The 19,683-nt window shown below is 37.1% G+C and overlaps 2 protein-coding genes across 10 annotated transcripts; both read left to right on the forward strand.

The window, feature by feature from the left end:
• The first annotated feature begins 70 nt into the window (after positions 1-70).
• Positions 71-4,966, forward strand: LOC106762283 (splicing factor U2af large subunit B). Of its 9 annotated transcripts, none has more exons than XM_022781577.1 (14): positions 71-299; positions 998-1,320; positions 1,510-1,629; positions 1,968-2,038; positions 2,108-2,140; positions 2,662-2,732; positions 2,822-2,875; positions 2,973-3,032; positions 3,129-3,189; positions 3,262-3,374; positions 3,446-3,898; positions 3,994-4,129; positions 4,375-4,442; positions 4,565-4,966. In XM_022781577.1, exons 1-14 carry the CDS (start codon positions 171-173, stop codon positions 4,700-4,702), a joined length of 1,830 nt encoding a protein of 609 aa, XP_022637298.1. In that variant the 5' UTR covers positions 71-170; the 3' UTR covers positions 4,703-4,966. The 9 variants fall into 9 exon arrangements, with proteins under 9 accessions (XP_022637298.1, XP_022637299.1, XP_014501585.1 ...); XM_022781578.1 differs by having other exon boundaries at positions 2,828-2,875; XM_014646099.2 differs by lacking the exon at positions 2,108-2,140.
• Positions 4,967-6,265: 1,299 nt separating this feature from the next.
• Positions 6,266-9,907, forward strand: LOC106761390 (GDSL esterase/lipase At1g33811). The gene is made up of 6 exons (XM_014644942.2): positions 6,266-6,908; positions 7,215-7,339; positions 7,445-7,693; positions 8,157-8,415; positions 8,510-9,716; positions 9,796-9,907. The coding sequence occupies exons 1-5, from the start codon at positions 6,605-6,607 to the stop codon at positions 8,725-8,727; spliced, it is 1,155 nt and encodes a 384-aa protein (XP_014500428.2). The 5' UTR covers positions 6,266-6,604; the 3' UTR covers positions 8,728-9,716; positions 9,796-9,907.
• Positions 9,908-19,683: the final 9,776 nt, after the last annotated feature.

Raw genomic sequence — 19,683 nt, forward strand, 5'->3', positions numbered from 1 at the left:
AATGGGCTGATTGGACGGCCCACATAGGATATGCATAAGAAGAAAAGAAGAGGGTATTTGAGCAGAAGAATGGTGGTGCTGTGACACATTCACACAGATTGCACACTCCCAAATCATATCTATCATTCCACAAAGGAAAAGCACAGAGAAAAGGGAAAGAGAAAAAAAAAATGGCCGAATACGATGAAAGATACGAAGGCAACGGAGAAGAAGAAGACCTTCACAATTCCCATCCTCATCCTCATCTCGATTCCTCTCCTCAGCCCACTCACGACGATCTCACCGATTCCAAATCTCACGTATGCTTTCTCTCTCTTTCTGCTCCATCAATCCCTTCTTCTCTCTTTATTTCTCCGCACTTTCCTTTTCATTTGCAATTAGGGTTTTTTTTTTTTTTTTCATTGCTTTCTCTCTTTCTCATAACTGGGGTTTCGGGACAGGGTTTTTCTGTTTCCCATCATGTTCCCAATCTTAACACTACAAATCTCGTGCCAGCCTTTTCGTTCCACTGTTTGTGAAACTGACTACACCTGTCTTAGTTATGGCGTGATTCGGGATTGGATTTTGTTTCGTGTTTTCCCCCCTTTTGTAATTCTTGCTTCACTGTGTGATTAAAGGTGCTTAGGTTTTTGTAAGGTCTTTGCTTTTGGTAATATGCTGCTGTCTCTTTGCCCGCCAAGCTATCATTGAAATCTTCATGCTTTGCCGTGACTTTAGGCAGTGCTCTCTCGTTTTTCTTTTGAATGTTGTATAAATTTTAGGAAAAATGTATGTTGGATTTTGCTGCTTTTCAGGTATTTTATGTGTTATTGTGATTTATGCTTTACAGGTTGTTTTGTGAACTGTTTTTATATCTCGCGTATGCCGAGTGTGAAATGTTTTGTTCCAACTATGCTTGTTTTGTTTTTTTAATCTTACTTTCATATGCATCATTGCCTGTTAGGCTTGAAGATATGGGTTTGCTCGCACCTGTTAATCTTTTATTTTCTTTTGGCAGCATGGATCTCGTGATTATGACAGAGAATCTTCCAGAAGCAGAGATAAGGAGCGGGAGAAAGGGAGAGACCGGGACAGAAAAAGGGAAAAGGGGAGGGAAAGGGAGAGAAGTAGGGATATGGATTCGGAGAGAAGTAGGGACAAGGACAGAGATAGGGAGAGGAGCAAAGACAGAGAGAGGGACCGAGAGCGTGATGGTGAGAAGGAAAGGGACCGGGATAGGGACCGCCACCACAGAGATCGGCACAGGGATCGTGGTGAACGAAGGGAAAGGACAAGGGATAGAGATGAAGATGATTTTTACAGAAGCCGTGACTTTGACAGGTAAAATTTTGTTTGGGATCTTACTGCCTTGTATCCCAGTTGGAGCTTGAAGATTTTCATAAGTATCTGATTTTCATTAGCATGCCATGCGTTGCATTATATCTTGAATTCATACTCAGCTACGTTTTTTTAAATAACGTGTTTCCTGTTCTCTTTTCAATTTTTATCTGAAGTTATTTGATTTTACAGAAGAAGGGATTATGACAGAGAGGATAGGCATAGGCGGAGGTCTCGGTCTAGATCTCAATCCAAGTCAGGGGGTAGAACCGAGCATAGATCAAGGTCGCGTTCTCGTTCACGCTCAAAGAGGTAAATATATGTCTGCTAAACATATCATGCATGTGACTTCCTTTTGTGAATTCTATTTTTTGTCTATAAAATAAAATAGTCTGTGGATGCGCAAGTGGAACCAGTTTAACGTTGTGAATAATACACACCTATCCTTGTTTATAATTTTATTGGCGGCAGGGCAATCATTGCTCTTCACTCATCATTTCATCACCTGTTTTAACATTTTTTGATAGACGTGTTTGATATTTACTCAAGTTTGTCATTTGATACATCTTGGTTTGAAGAGTAGCATTCATTATTCGATTGGTTTGAAGAGTAGCATCCATTATTCGATTAACTAATTTCTGCGCTTACAGCAAAAGGACTAGTGGTTTTGATATGGCCCCGCCTGCCTCTGCTATGTTGGCTGGTGCTTCTGCTGTTACAGGTACATTTACACATGTATATATTATGAAATTTCTCATCTTAACTGTTTTTTTCTTTTTGTTTGTCCTAGTATGGAAAATTCATATCAAATTGCATAAACTTGGTAAGCTTTGTTCAGTTACTATCTGAGTATATATAGCCTCTGAGGACTGGTTTCCCATGGTGTGTAATTTTGTCTTTCTTTTTACTTAGCGATATAATTCTGGAACTAAAAGATGCTTTGGTTTTTTGTCTTGTGTTTGGTGTTTGTTTGTTTTGTTTCTATGTCTTGTCATATGTTCTAAGAAGGCAATGTTGGGCTACTAGCCCCACTGTGCTGACAATGGGCGTGAGCCGACATCTGTAGCTTTTATGTCCACGGAGGAATCAATGCACCTGTTTTTGGTGGGTCTTGTTCGTCTTCAACTGGAAACTATTACCTACTTTGGTAGACACAAATATTATCTCTAAAGCTTGTTTACAATGCTCCTTTAATATTATTAATACAATATATGCCACGAGGTATAATTATCCTTAAGCTCGTGCCAATTGGAGTAAAAGGAGGCATTTGATTCTTATGTTCTATGATTGCAAATAGTGAAAAGAATGAGCTTGTTCTGATATGCCATATTCCTTTATTTGCAGGTCAGATCACTGGTGCAAATCCTGCAATTCCCGGAATGTTTCCAAATATGTTTCCGTTGGCTACAAGCCAGGTATTTTTTTATTCCTTTTCCGCAGATCTTCTTATGCAATTTGAGGTTTTTATTAATTTCTCTTTATTCTCGTTTCTTTCTTTTTTAAGTTGCAGCCGTTCAGTGCTCTCCCAGTCATGCCAGTTCAGGCTATGACACAACAGGTAAAAATGCTTTTCAGTGAGATGAAATTTACATTCTTTACCCTTTTAACATGACTTTCCCCGGTTATGTACTGTCTTTAATGTACTGAATTTACAGGCTACACGACATGCTAGGCGGGTGTATGTTGGGGGCCTTCCTCCTACAGCTAATGAGCAGGTAATACTAATATCATAATTTCTTGCTCATAATGGTTAAGTCTTTAAGATGGTTGTGACAAGTTGGCTTGTTGTTTCTATTCTGGTTATACTGCAGTCAGTTGCAACTTTCTTCAGTCAAGTTATGGCTAAGATTGGGGGAAACACTGCTGGCCCAGGTACATATTAAACTTCAGTGAATTGTGCCAGTCTGTTGACATTATAATGGGGCTAATTTAATTTGTATCCAGGTGATGCTGTGGTCAATGTTTACATTAATCATGACAAGAAGTTCGCCTTTGTGGAGATGAGGTCTGTTGAGGAAGCTAGCAATGCAATGGCTTTAGATGGGATTATTTTCGAGGTATCTTTTCTCATTTTATTGTGCAAGGAATGGCCATATCCATTGGTGCTAATCCATTTTTTTTTTATTAGGGGGCACCTGTTAAGGTCAGGAGACCTACTGATTATAATCCTTCCTTAGCTGCTACTCTAGGCCCAAGCCAGCCTAACCCAAACCTTAATCTGGCTGCTGTTGGCTTAACACCAGGGTCGGCTGGTGGACTCGATGGTCCAGATCGAATTTTTGTTGGTGGACTTCCTTATTACTTCACAGAAACGCAGATAAGAGAGCTTTTAGAGACTTTTGGTCCTCTAAGGGGTTTTGATCTAGTGAAGGATAGAGAAACGGGAAATTCAAAGGGTTATGCATTTTGTGTTTACCAGGATCTTGCAGTTACTGATATTGCATGTGCTGCTCTAAATGGAATAAAAATGGGAGATAAGACTCTCACAGTTAGACGAGCTAATCAAGGTGCAAACCCACAGCAGCCTAAACCTGAACAGGAGAGCATCTTAATGCATGCCCAGCAGCAGATTGCACTGCAGGTTAAATGAATTGTCCCTTAAATTGTTTTTGTTTCCAGGATCATCCTTGCATGTGTTTAAAATTCTAACTTGCTCGAGGCTTTTTATTTTTGTAGAAACTTATGTTGCAGCCAGCTTTAGTGGCAACAAAGGTGGTGTGCTTAACTCATGCAGTTTCTGCTGACGAGCTCAAAGACGATGAAGACTACGAAGAGATTCTTGATGATATGAGACAAGAGTGCTCCAAATTTGGTAATTTCGGATTTTTTTCCCCCTTGTATCGCTCTAAACAACATTCATATTAATTTTCTGTCTTATTTTGTTTTTCTGTCTTATTTGTTTTACAGCCATTTGTAGTCCCACATTCTCATAAGAGAATCAGGCCTAAATTACAGACTGAAGTCTCCATAAACCTTCTTTGTCCTCACATGTTTGTTCATTGCATGTCTATGAAAATTCCATTGCATAGTTCACTGTTTTGTTTTCACTCCATGCAGGTTCCTTGGTAAATGTGGTGATCCCTCGTCCACCGCATGATGGTGAGCCTGCCGCTGGAGTTGGGAAGGTGTGTTCTTGACCCGTTACGGAAATTCCTGTTGAAAAATTAATATTGCTTATAATTACTTATATTTGCTCTGTATTTGGTGTATATATGCCATAAAGTGTAAGTAAGTGTTGTATTTGCAGGTGTTTTTGGAATATGTTGACGTGGATGGTGCCACAAAAGCCCGTGCTGGATTGAATGGACGAAAATTTGATGGGAACCAAGTAGTAGCGGTTTTCTACCCAGAGAACAAATTTGCTCAGGGAGATTATGAAGGCTAATCGGGTTTTGATTGGATTTTACCTTGTTTAGCGTTTTCTTAGTAAGGATTATGTTTTGTATTCATAAACTTGTAAGCTAGAGTTGTGGTCATAGTACAGAAGCTGTTCTATTTAGATGCGAAGTAGTAAGAAAAGTGATGATGATGGATAATTTGTTAAATAGTTTTTTTACCGCTCTAATGGATCTCTTAGGTCCCTTGAGAAATTCTTTATTTGCTTTAAGTGAATCTCTGCATTAATCAAATTAAAACTTGTTTCTGGTTTTCCCAAGCTTCAGCTTTTAAATAGTGTCAATTTGCATGACATTGGAATTTGTTTCTGCCCGATTAATGTATGTTTATTCTATTTATTTATACCCATTTTACTTACTGTTTTCTCCTTTCTGACATGTTTTCTTTGGAGACAGAGTAACTAACATCAATTTATTTAAAAATTTTAAAATTAAAAGTGCTGTATTCTTATGTTTATTTTTTATTTATTTAAAAGTGCTTTTGTTATTATTTTAATTTAAAAAGCTATGGAACGCCCCTTTTATTTTTATATAAAAATTATATTTAAATTTAAATATTAAAAATACCTATACACGGAAAAATCAAGTTTAATGAATTATAGTAAATGGAAAAGCGATTTTCATATTGATTAAATTAAAATACTAGTTTAGTTACAATATATTCATTACACTATGTTTAGAGATATTTATTAATTATAAAAACTCTATAAAGTAAACAATCAACCTATGTAGAACACATGCTAATTTACTAGTATAACTAGGTGTACTCGGTCAAAAAATAATTTATCTGGTGGATATATGTAAAAATATTATATTAAATTTTAAATAAAAATATCAATATGTAAACTTAATTTTTAAACAATTTTTCTTTCTTTCATCAATAACTTTATTTTAATTCCTGATTTTTATATTAATATCCAAATAAGATTTATAAACAATAATTACTGGTAGTACTTGCATAATCAACAAATAATTAAAACACTCCATCAATTATTTTCAATATCTATTAAACATATCTATTTAATTACATATTCTCTCTCTCTCTCTCTCTCTCTCTCTATATATATATATATATATGTATAATTTTTTCATTTCTAAAAGTAACAACAAAAAGTTACCAACATGGGCAAAAACATTTGACTTCTTATGCCACACTTCTACTAATTAAGAATTACATTTTCAAAAAATATAGTTTTCTAAGAATGATATTAAAATAATAAAAATTTTATAAAAATATTAATTTTATAGAAATAATATTATAGTATTATGTGGTAACCATTTTTTAGGAAATAAGTTATGCAATTATTTTTAGTAGAAAGAAATTGTTCAATTACTTATTTTATTAAAATAGAAGACCAATAAATAGTTATCAAAATGTGTAATTATATATACGGTGGTTATTTGTGTTAGTGTTTATTAAAGAACATGGTTTGCGCCTTCACTCTAACGGGAAATACCTTGGATTCATTACTGAAAATTCTGTCATTGCATTTTGTAATAAATTTCCAATTTCTTCAATAGTTATCTTATCTATTGAGTATGGTGCAAAATCACAGTTGAGTATGCTGACATTCTTGTTAAAAGAAGAACTGAGAAATGCTGCAACTACTTCATAATTAACTTGGCAAACTGAAAAAATGTTTACACAACTTGGTAAGTTGCAGAAAGGTGTCTAGCATGTTCCAGTAAGTATGTGGATGAGATCCAGTTGTTGGTCACGAGATGAGGCTCCATTCACCGATGATAAAGGAAGTCTCATACTCATGAGCTTAAAATGCATTAATACTCTACCAAAAAGCTTCTTCTCTCATTGTCTCATCAAATAGGCCTATCACATGAATGCCATAAATATGCTCACACAACCATTTCTAAGAAGGAGAATATAAGAATGCATGTCCACAACAGCCATTTTTGTCAGAAAATTGGTGGTGCTTAAGATGAAGCGTTTGGTTTTGACATTGACATGGATGTTGTGGCTGAGCCTATGTGGCAGATGCATGTCTCAGGTGCAGCCACGGCTTCCTCCGGGCCAACAGGTGCCATGCTTCTTCATATTTGGTGACTCATTGGTTGACAATGGAAACAACAATGGAATCCTAACTCTTGCCAGGGCCAACTACAGGCCTTATGGCATTGACTTCCCGGGTGGTGCCACTGGTCGCTTCACCAATGGCAGAACTTATGTTGATGCCTTAGGTATAACTCTAAACTTCCTTCATTGAATTATCAAGTTAGTGATGAATAACAGTATGATGGAAATAATTTAAGTACCAATCTAAGTCCTATATTGGATATAAATATAAAAGCTAAACACCATCAGGATTTATTTTGTAGCTAATAACTATAAAATGGCAATATACTGAGTTTTTGTTTGGTTCTAACTTCTGTGTAATTTGAATCATTTAATGTGGTTCTGTTGAAAGTTTTATGTACCACTTGACAATAGGATCCCATATGCATACATAGCTGTGTTTCTCAAGAATACAATGTTGAAAATTGCAGCTCAGCTTCTGGGTTTCCCTACATATATTCCTCCACACTCAAGAGCAAGGGGTTTGGAACTTCTAAGAGGAGCTAACTATGCATCTGGAGCAGCAGGCATTAGAGACGAAACAGGGAGTAACCTTGTATGCAATGGCATATGTTGGAGATTCTTTTTGAGAAAACAAATATTATTGTACATGTTATTCCTGTGCTACCTCTGCTGATTTTATTGTGTAAATTTCTTGCAGGGTGCTCATACTTCAATGAATGACCAAGTCGCAAACTTTGGCAACACAGTGCAGCAGCTGAGAAGGTTCTTCAGAGGAGACAATGACTCACTTAGTAGCTACCTAAGCAAATGTCTATTCTTTTCAGGGATGGGAAGCAATGATTACCTGAATAACTACTTCATGCCAGATTTTTATTCAACTAGCTCAGATTTTACTGTTAAAGCTTTTGCATCTGCCCTTCTTCAAGATTACTCTCGCCAGCTATCTGTATGTTATCCATATCTAATTCTAAATTACTCTACATATAGCTAATTCATTCGCATTCAGGATCATGTTAACAATCATGTCATTCCCATGTACACAATATTCTAACAAGGTAAATTGAGGATCTAGTTTAGTTTAAATCTGTTAGAAATATAAACATGAATCTAAGTTTCACATTGAAAAAGTTTAGTAAGGATGAAGATCTATAAATTCATTGTTTTAAGATTTGGAATTGTCAAATCCTTATATGGATTAGTCTCATGTCTCACCGGTGTTATGTATCTGGGTAATCCTTGTTATATGGCCTTTTGAAGGTCCACATGCACAAGTTAGTTTAAATTAAAAAATGTGCTTGTAACAACTGATTCCATGATAACTAACTTACATTAACATTTAGATTTGGGGTTTCTATATTATAGTTTCTCTTATTAGACATTATTAATGGGTTTTACTTAAAATTGCGCAGCAATTATATTCACTAGGAGCAAGAAAAGTGATTGTTACAGCAGTTGGTCAAATTGGCTGCATACCATATCAGTTAGCCCGTTTTCATGGTAACAGCACCAGATGCAATGAAAAAATCAACAATGCCATCTTGCTATTTAACTCCGGCCTTAAGAAAATGGTTCAAAACTTCAATGGAGGGCAGCTTCCAGGAGCAAAGTTTGTGTTCCTTGATTTTTATCAAAGCAGTTCAGACTTATCTTCAAATGGAGCATCATTTGGTAATTCTCTTTTCTATAAACATGCCATCTATTCATGGCAAAGAACATGCTCTCAGAAACTGATTTGGCTATCTATATATATTGTTTCATATAGGATTTGATGTGATAGACAAGGGTTGCTGTGGAGTTGGCAAGAACAATGGACAAATTACCTGCCTTCCAATGCAACAACCATGTGAAAATCGTGAGAAGTACTTGTTCTGGGATGCTTTCCACCCCACTGAGCTGGCCAATATTTTACTAGCGAAGGCATCATACAGTTCACAATCATACACTTATCCCATTAATATTCAACAATTGGCAACCCAGTAAAAGTTTAGTTTATGTTGGATTTTGTCTGTTTGTGTGGTATTTATGCAGTGCACATGAACTCTGCTGATTGATCAGTGTTCATGATCTTGTGTTGTTGTTGCTTAAACCATTCGATTTCCTTTGTACACTTGTTATTCCATTGTGTAGGAATAATATTACATTAACATATATGAAACACCTTTGTGTAATTCCTTCCTTCTCCAGTATTTAATTTGTTTCACTTGTGCTTCATATTAGATTAGTCTTTAGCTAAAAAATACTGTGTAACTTAAACCAAAATATATGTTGGTTGAAAGGATTTTAAAGATTAGAAAATGAAGGAGTAGAAATGTGCATCATGTCTTGAAATGTGGATATACAGTTTTTTAGGCTTAATTCACTCTCAGATCTGTAGAATAAAAAATTGTCGAAATTAATATAAGACCAATAATAGAATTAGAGATGAAAGAAGTTTTTTTAATGTCGCGGTTCCTCAGTTAGAACTAAGTATACAGAAATACTAATATAATATATTTAAAAGGTATTTTTTTTACTAATATAACATGAATATGAAATGATACAATAACGTAAAGGTTAAAAATGGTTTCATAAATTGCAGAGATATAATTGTATAATATAATTAATTAAAGGAGTTCCTAGAAGTGGCCACGTGGATGTGTGCATAAAGAATGTGGCGTGTGGGTCTCGTCTTTCGATCACGGCCCAATTCAATTCTAACCCACTTCATGGGGTTTAGGGGATNGGGGTTTTATAAAAGCCCACTCCGAGGTGGGTAAAAAAAAATGAGCTTATTATAAAGAAGGTCGATTAAAATAAAAATTGACAGCTCTATATTCAGGAATGGGTAGAAAGAGCGAGAGAGCAAGCAGCATGAGTGGCGGAGGAGAAGGAGAGAGTCTGGAGTTCACTCCCACGAAGGAAGCGTCGCCGACGCGGAAGAGGTCTCGAAGAAGGGTGGTTGGAGAATCCTCTCTTGAAGATTAAAGAAGGTTTCTTTTTCTTTTCTTTTCTTTTCTTTTCTCTTCCTGAGTTCTATACTCCCTTTTTCATCATCAACTCAATAAGCAGCATGAGTGGCGGAGGAGAAGGAGAGAGTCTGGAGTTTACTCCCACNAAGGAAGCGTCGCCGGCGCGGATGAGGTCTTGAAGAAGCGGGTGGTTGGAGAATCCTCTCTTGAAGGTTAAAGAAGGGTTCTTTTTCTTTTCTTTTCTCTTTTTTATTTTATTTTATTTTCTTTTCCCTTCCTGGGTTCTATGCTCCCTTTCCCATCATCAACTCAATTATTTTCTTTTTTTTTTTCTCTTTCCCCGCTTTTCTCTGTTCATGCTATCACTCTCTTTCTATATTCGGATTCGTCAATGGAAACACTGGGAAGATTCAATTGCAAAAAAGAAATACGAAACCGACCAAGGTACATTATTTCTTTTCTTTTCTTTCTTCAATTCTTTCTTTCTGCATCCTCCTCTATCCATCTTCAATTACTTTTATCATTCCTCTGCATTTTTTTTTATTGTTGATAAATATAACATGCTTTATGCTTTTGGTATCGCCTCATTTTACTGTGTCAACTAAAGCATCACACCTTTGCAAAGAATTTTCTAGTTGTTTTTGAATCTTTTTATTTCCTCGCNGGGAGCAGCGTTGGACTTTTAGTACAAATGCCAATGTAATCGCTTACAACATGACCGTAATCGATTAGAATTGCAAACACTAAATACAGACCTGGTAAATAACAAAGTCATTAGCAACAGCACATTGGGAAGCCCTTCTCTAGCAGGGGCAGGGAGCAGCGTTGGACTTTTTGTACAAATGCCAATGAAATCGCTTACAACATGACCGTAATCGATTACAATTGCAAACACTAAATACAGACCTGGAAAATAACAAAGTCATTAGCAACACCACACTGGGAAGCCCTTCTCTAGCAGGGGCAGGGAGCAGCGTTGGACTTTTGGAACAAATGCGAATGTAATCGCTTACAACATGACCGTCATCGATTAAAATTGCAAACACTGAAGACAGACCTGGAAAATAACCAAGTCATTAGTAACAGCACACTGGGGAGCCCCCTATGGCAGGGTTAGGGAGCAGCGTTGGACTTTTGGTATAAATGCCAATGTAATCGCTTACAACATGACCGTAATCGATTACAATTGCAAACACTGAATACAAACCTCGAAAATAACCAAATCATTAGCAACAGCACACTGGGAGCCCCCTCTAACAGGGGCAGGGAGCAGCATTGCACTTTTGGTACAGATGAAAATGTAAGTGATTACAACATGACCGTAATCAATTACAATTGCAAACACTGAATACAGACCTGGAAAATAACCAAGTCATGAGCAACAGCACACTAGGGGGCCCCCTATAGCAGGGTTAGGGAGCAACATTGGACTTTTGGTACAGATGCGAATGTAATCGCTTACAACATTACCGTAATCGATTACAATTGCAAACACCGAATACAGACCTGGAAAATAACCAATAACCAAGTCATTAGTAACAGCACACTGGGAGCCCCCTCTAGCAGGGGTAGGGAGCAGCGTTGTACTTTTGGTACAAATGCAAATGTTAGCGATTACAACATGACCGTAATGGATTACAATTGCAAACATTGAATACAGACCTGGAAAATAACCAAGTTATGACCGAGAGTACACTAGGGAGCCTCCTCTAGCAGGGGCAGGGAGCAGCGTTGGACTTTTGGTACAAATGCCAATGTAATCGATTACACCATGTCCGTAATCGATTACAATTGGCAAATCACTGAATACAGACCTGGAAACTACCCTAACTGTAATCGATTAAAGTGTCTCTGTAATCGATTACAGTACACCCTGGGCTGTGTCATTGCTGAATTGCAGAAAGTGAAGTTTGGGAGCCACGATTCTAATTGTGGGGAGCGCTCTTCAGGATTTCGTACACTATAGTTTAAGGAAATTGCAATAGGTTTCCTTGTCAAAGTAATCGATTACATGAGTCCCTGGGCTATGCCATTGCCAGATTAATAATGCTAATGGTAAAAACTTATATAATTTAACAAGAATAAATAGCAAAACCAAATAAAACACGTATTGAACATTGATAAAGATATTCCATTAACCACTTCCTTCATTCACAATCAAATTAATTTATGAATACAAACCTGTCCATACTTAAACAACTACCAAATACTAAACTAGTAATATATAACAAATTTAATTATTTCCAAATTTGGGACTATATCCAGTGTAAGGAGTTCTACAAGCTTTGCTTTACACTTCCACGGCTGGAAATTCCTCCCTCACGTCCAAAATCATTGTGAAAATCATTTTCTTTACAAGGCGTCTTGTAACTACCTTCATGTTTAGTGTTATCTTCAACCAGCTCAGCCTTCAATACAGATAGCTCTTCAATAACAGCATCTTGTTCCTCTAAATGTTGGTCTAGAAGCGCTAAGGCAACTACTTTTTCTTCATTATCTGACTTTTTTCCTTTCTTCACATCTTCAAGATACAAGTGTACTGATGCTTTAACAGATGGCTCACCCATTTCTTTCCTTGATGCACCGTACTCATGAAGCATCTACAAATTAATCACATTGACCTTTGATTTGAACCAAATACTCAAACAAATACAATAAAACAATTAAGTACATACCACACCCATTTCCATCGCAACTTTGATAAACTTGTCACCCACACTTACAGACATCCAATGCAAAATTCTTGGATATTTATGAACATAAGCATTTGATGGAATGAAATGATCACAAAACCACACCTGAAAAACATCATAAAAGTCGTAAATACTCACTTCATATCAGAGCCTAACAAGAATACATGCCTACTAAATTACCTGAAACACGTATACGCAACCATCAACATAGAAATTACTTGCACCTTTTCCTCTTTTCCATGATAAGTTCTGTTTGCAAAAACTACTAAGAAGATAATGGTACACTAAAGGAGCCCAACAAAAAGTTCCCAAATCATTTATTCTATCAACAATCTCAAACAATATTGGAAATATTGTTCTGCTACGACAAGGTAGCAATACCTCATGTATAACAATAAAAAGGTAAAGTCTGCAAACATCAATGGCAGGCAACTTTTGGTGGTTTTTCAAAACAAATTCATATATCAAATCCAATTTATATTTTCCTTTTCCCTTATCTTTGTCAAAGTAGTTCCGACAATCACTTTCTAAAAGGTTCTTTTCAATCAGATTAATCTTGTCACCAACCAAAGACAACCCTAAGCTTAATGTTACATCCACTTTCTTGAATTCAACAAAATTTTCACCAAATAAAAAACACCCTCTTTCATCAACCCATTTAGTAAGTAAATCGCTCAAAATGTTCCTGTCAATCCTAAGGTTATCCTGTAAGTCCAAAAACCATTTAAAGGGAGTCTTCGAAAGAATACACCTATGCTCCTCAGTCAATAATGTATTCAAACCGGCTACATACTTTGTTTTCATGGAATGACGAACATGTAACTGAAAAAAGAAAGAAAAAACTTTAATCAAAATTTCTTCCAATAAGCAAATACCAAGCCCCAACCCCAAAGGTACAACCGAATACCAATACCCATCAACGTCAATGTTCATACCTTGTTGTTCGAACACTCAATGTCATTTGATGAAGCCATACCAAAACAAAAGAGAAAAACTTTCTCCGAATAGCAAAGCCAATGTCGCACTCAACACAGAGTAATCACCACTTCAACGCCTTCACAGAATAAACGCAGTTAATACAACTTGGAAACAAAACCATGAACGATAACCTCGAAAGAAAAACAAAACCTAAAACTACAAAAAAAAAAATGCTACCAACTACAATGCAATGGAGAACGCAGAATGCGAAAACGAAGGAAAGCGAGATCGAAATATTCCGACAACGAAGGACGGCAAGATCGATAGACTCCGACAACGAAGGACGCCGAGATCGAAACACTCTGACAACGAACGACGCCGAGATCGAAACACTCCGACAACAAAAGACGAATGTCGCGACGGGAGATCGCTTCAACCCTAATAGAATCCTACAATGGAGAAAAACCCAACGCTTAGATGGTACAAAAGTTCTCTGAAAAACACCAAGGGTATTTGCGGAAACACAACAACTTCCCTAATTCAAATAAGATTTCCAATTAAAAAATTCATAAAAACTCGGCCAATCCAACGCTGACACTTGGCGTTGTCAAAACGGTGGGAAAAAGTCGTTGTCAACATATCGCGATCCTATTTTCATATGTCAATTTGGACTGAATTACGCCCTTTACTACTTGGAATGAGCTTAGAATCAAGCAAAACTCAATAAATGAGTCTGTAGAGAGTCAAAAGCTGTTTTTAGCGATATTATGCTTGTTTTGCATTGTTTGTAGCTATTTTGAGAAAGTGAAGAATGGAGTTGAAGATACAGGTCGTAGACTCAAGAAAAGAGCAGAAAAATGAAGATTTGAAGAGTCGACGCACCGCCCGGGCGGTCCAGGGCGAGGAGTAGGCATGGCGATTAGCGTTGGGCGGTTTCGAGGGAAACCGTCGGGCGGCACCTTGCACCGCCGGGCGGTTCAGAGGCTTTTGGGAAACTGCTGGGCGACACACTTAAACCGCCAAGCGGTGGTCCGCTGGGCTTGGGCCTGTTTTCTGTTGCGCTCCTCACCTATAAATACCCCTTTTTCGAGTTCAGAGTCATTCTTTTGACAGGGGAAAACTGCCAGACCTAATTTTTCTCTCTGTGGAGGATCTCTTGGATGCTTAGGCTCCTTTTCATCTTTTCTAGGGTTTTCTTTTACATTCTTCTTCCATTTTTCATCTAGTTTCACCATGTCTATGGTGAACTAAATCCTATTGTTGTTAGGGGAAACAATGTAATCTTTTGATGCTCTCTTTTATTGAAACTCTTGATTCTTTATATGGTCTCCATATGTTTTGATTGTTAATTGTTGGGTTCTCATCTGTGCTTAAGGCCTTTATCGTTTAACTCATTCGGTAACTGATGTTTGTCTTTATTGATATGGGGACGAACAGTAATGACATGAACTGGTGAGTAATTTCTTGATTTTGCAATACCACCTANTGAGTAATTTCTTGATTTTGCAATACCACCTATGGATAGGGGTAGGACGATCAATTGCATTAACTTCTGCTCTTAAGGCTGTATTAATTGCTAGGGGAGGCTAGGGATAGCAAGCCAGTAGTTAATATTAGGCTCTTTTCACCGAGGGATCGGGTTAAGGGTAGGCTAAGAAAGTCGCATGACAATTAATTAATCAAACTAATATTCAAGAGGAGTAGATAAGAGAGGGCGGATTAAATGAAATTGTAAACCCCCAACAACATCCATTCATCCATTGTTTTCGTTTGTCAATTGAATCTATTTTATTTTGGATGGTAATATTTTTGTTCTCAAATCCAATTTGTTAATTTTAATTTTCAAGTCTTATTATTTTAATTCACGTGAACGAGAAAGCCTTTCGAGTCTCTTGGGAAAACGATACTTGGTCTTACCATTTATATTACTTGTACGATTCGGTACACTTGCCAATCCGTCAACAAGTTTTTGGCGTCGTTGCCGGGGACTCGAGGTTTATTTTTCTAGTATTGTGAATTGATTGAATTTGACTTGGTTGTAATTATTTTTGTTTATTTTTTTTAAAATTGCGTTTTGTTTTATTTTTCTTTAAAAGTGCTTTTAGGGTGTGTTTCTTGTGTATGCAGGAAACAATACATACTAGAAGTAGGAAAAACCAGCAACCTCTGTTAGAAGGTCTACCAGACGAGAGGAGAAAGAGACGTCCTTCATGTGAGAGATCTCTTTCTCCAGAAGCTATTTCGCATTCTTCACTTGAGACTTTTGCACCAGATCTTGAGGAGATGGCCAACCAACCTCCTCCTAGACACACTTTAGGGGACGCAGCTAATACAATTGGCCCCTTGAACTTCAACAGCATTGCAGTTCCAGCAGACAACACAACCAGCATGGTGATGAGTCTGGCACTCATCCAGTTAGTCCAGAACAACCAATTCCATGGGTTGTCAAATGAAAATCCTTACAAGCATTTGACAATCTTTGGTGAGATTTGCAACACTGTAAAGATAATTGGAGTGTCAGATGACAGCATTAGACTAAGTTTGTTTCCTTTCTCTCTTGGAGGAAACGCAAAGGACTGGTTACATTCATTTCCGGAAGGTACTTTCAGGACTTGGGAAGCTATGGCAAATCAAATTATTTCTAAATTCTTCCCGCCTGCAAGGATCAATCAAGGGAGGCTGGAGATTTCTTCATTCAAACAAGGAAAAGAAGAAAATTTTGGAAGGGCGTGGAATAGGTTTAAAGGATTGTTAAGAAAGACCCTAGTTCATGGGTTCGATAAGGCTTCATATTTGCTTGTTTTCCTGGGAGGCCTGTGCCTTCAGTCGAAGATGGTTTTAGATGATTCTGCTTGAGGGAGTATTAACAGGAAGACTGAAGAAGAAGCTTATAATTTGATAGAACTTATGGCTGACAACGAAGAAGCACATGACACGCATGTTGATACTATTCAGGGGCTGTCAATGTTTCACAATAACGTGATTACACAACAGTTGGAGGAACTACAAGAAGACTTGTTGAGTTATCACAGACTTGTATAGAAACTTCACAGGTCCCACAAATGCTCCATTTCAACCCTATTCAGAGAAGTACAGAATCCGAATAAACCTTCCAGAGAATTATGAAGAAAAGTGCTTATACTGATGATTGCGTGGTGAAAGGTATGGGAGAAGAAGCTTGCGAAATTGTCACTAGAAGTGGAAGAATCGTAAAAGAAAGAGAGGTTGATGATAAGGGAAGTAGAGAAGAAGAAAAAATTCAAAAGGAAAAAGAGAAAGAAAAAAAATCTGTGGAGAAATAAACAGAAAGAAGAAGCTGAGAAGTTCAAAGAAAAGGAGTACGAAAAACCTCTACCTTATCCAAAAATATATTCCAGAAAAGAGATGCAGAGACAATTTGATCGTTTCATGGAAATTTTCAAGAAATTGGAAAGAACCATTCCATTCTCTGAGGTCATCCAACAAATACCATCTTATTCAAAGTTTTTGAAAGAAATTATTATGAAAAAGAGAAAATATGCCGAGAAAGAAACAATTGAGGTAGAAGGGAATTGCAGTGCTATCATTCAACGGTCATTACCTCCTAAATCATTCGATCCAGGAAGCTTCACTATTCCTAGTGCTATTAGAGAGCTAGAGGTTGGGAAAGCTTTGATTGATCTTGGAGCCAGTACAAATTTGATGCCTCTAGCTATGTTTAAAAAGTTAAAAGGGGTAGAGCTCAAACAAACAAGAATGGTTCTCTAGTTAGCTGATAGATCCCTCAAATATCCGTTTGGAATTGCTGAAGATGTGATTGTCAAGGTGGATAAATTCTTGTTTCCAGTGGATTTTGTTGTTATGGAGATGGAAGAAAATGGGGATGCACCTTTAATTCTTGGGCGACGTTTCATGAAAAATGCCAGAATTGTTATTGATGTGGAAAAAGGAAGCTTAAGGTCCAAGTGCAAGATGAAGAGGTGAACTTTGATGTATTCTGAGCTATGTCACATCCCAAAGACGACAATTCATGCTTTTAGATGGACCTAGTGGAGGAAATCTGTATGAGACAAAAGAATAGAGTTCGTAACGTCTCCATGTTAGAAAGAACTTTGACTAATGACTGTGAGGATCTGAATGAGGAAGAGGATAAATCCCATCAGAAATGTATACAGGAACTGGAAGCAGCAAAAGAAGTTTCACTAGAAAAAGTATTCTTTGAACAGATGGATCATACAGAAAAAGCTGCAGACAGTAAAATTGAACTAAAGGAATTGCCATCCCACTTGAAGTATGTGTTCTTGGAGGATAACGAAAAAAAACCTGTCATTATTAGTGCTTCATTATCTCAAGAGGAAGAAAGAAAATTAATGGGAATTCTTAAAGAGAACAAAGGAGCCATCGGTTGGTCAATTACTAATCTCAAGGGTATAAGTCTGACTTATTGTATGCATAGAATTCTGATGGAAGACGATTATAAGCCTGTTGCTCAACCGCAAAGGAGACTTAATCCTGTCATGAAAGAAGTTGTGAGAAAGGAGGTATTGAAGCTGTTAGAAGCAGGAATTATTTATCCAATCTCTGATAGCAAATGGGTAAGCCCAGTTCAAGTGGTTTCAAAGAAAGGAGGAATGACTGTCATTCACAACGAAAAAAATGAGCTTATTCCAACAAGGACAGTCACGGGGTGGCAGATGTGCATTGAATCTAGGAGATTAAATACAGTCACCCGGAAAGATCATTTTCCCTTACCGTTCATGGATCAGATGTTGGAAAGATTAGCGGCGCAAGCTTATTATTGCTTTCTTGATGGATATTCTGGATATAACCAAATAGTGGTGGACCTTGAAGACCAAGAGAAAACAGCATTTACCTGTCCCCTTGGTGTTTTTGCCTACAGAAAAATGCCATTTGGATTTTGTAATGCCCCCGCGACTTTTCAGAGGTGTATGCAAGCAATCTTTGCTGATTTTATGGAAAAAAGCATTGAAGTCTTTATGGATGATTTTTCAGTTTTTGGAGATACTTTTCAAAGATGCTTGTCTAATTTGGATGTAGTTCTCAAACGATGTGTTCAAACAAATCTTGTCTTGAACTGGGAAAAATGTCATTTCATGGTTACGGAAGGTATCGTGCTAGGCCACAAAATTTCAGCCAAGGGGATTGAAGTTGATGAAGCAAAGGTTGAGGTAATTGAAAAACTCCCAACACCGACAAATGTTAAGCGAGTCCGAAGTTTCCATGGTCATGCAGGATTTTATTGACGATTTATTAAGGACTTTTCAAAAGTTGCAAAGCCTTTAAGCAATTTACTTGCTAAAGAGACACCATTTGTGATGAGTTCAGAATGTTTGCAAGCTTTCGACAGTCTGAAGCAGAGATTGATTTCTACCCTTGTGATTCTGGCGCCTGATTGGAATAAAGAGTTTGAACTTATGTGTGATGCTAGCGACTATGGTATAGGTGTTGTGCTGGGACAGAGAAGAGGAAAGGTGTTGTCTTTATTGATATGGGGACGTACAGTAATGACATGAACTGGTGAGTAATTTCTTGATTTTGCAATACAACCTAGGGATAGGGGTAGGACGATCAATTGCGTTAACTTCTGCTCTAAAGGTTGTATTAATTGCTAGGGGAGGGTAGGGATAGCAAGCCAGTATTTAATATTAGGCTCTTTTCGCCGAGGGATCGGGTTAAGGGTAGGCTAAGAAAGTCGCATGACAATTAATTAATCAAACTAATATTCAAGAGGAGTAGATAAGAGAGGGCGAATAAGATGAAATTGTAAACCTCCAACAACATCCATTCATCCATTGTTTTCGTTTGTCAATTGAATCAATTTTATTTTGCATGTTAATATTTTTGTTCTCAAATCCAATTTGTTAATTTTTATTTTCAAGTCTTATTATTTTAATTCATGTGAACGAGAAAGCCTTTTGAGTCTCTTGGGAAAACGATACTTGGTCTTACCATTTATATTACTTGTACGATTTGGTACACTTGCCAATCCGTCAACAGGTGCTTAAGTGAAACACTGCCTTTGGTGAGGAATGGTTTCATGCATTAAAGAGAAGTGTTAACGGATTGGCAAGTGTACCAAATCGTATCAAGTAATAATAAATGGTAAGTCCAAGTATCGTTTTCCCAAGAGACTCGATAGGCCTTATCGATCGTGTGAATTACGATCGTAAGACTTGAAAATAAAAATTAATTAATTGGGTATGAGAACAAATTATAAACATGCAAAAGAGATTGATTCAATTGAGAAGAAGAAAACAATGGATGAATGGAGTTGTTGCGGGTTTACAATTTCATCCTATCCGCTCTCTCTTATTTACTCCTCTTGAATTATTAGCTTGATTAATTAATTGTCATGCAACTTTCTTAGCCTACCCTTA

The sequence above is a fragment of the Vigna radiata genome, chromosome 5 (assembly GCF_000741045.1).
Source record: "Vigna radiata var. radiata cultivar VC1973A chromosome 5, Vradiata_ver6, whole genome shotgun sequence".
Lineage (NCBI taxonomy): Eukaryota > Viridiplantae > Streptophyta > Magnoliopsida > Fabales > Fabaceae > Vigna > Vigna radiata.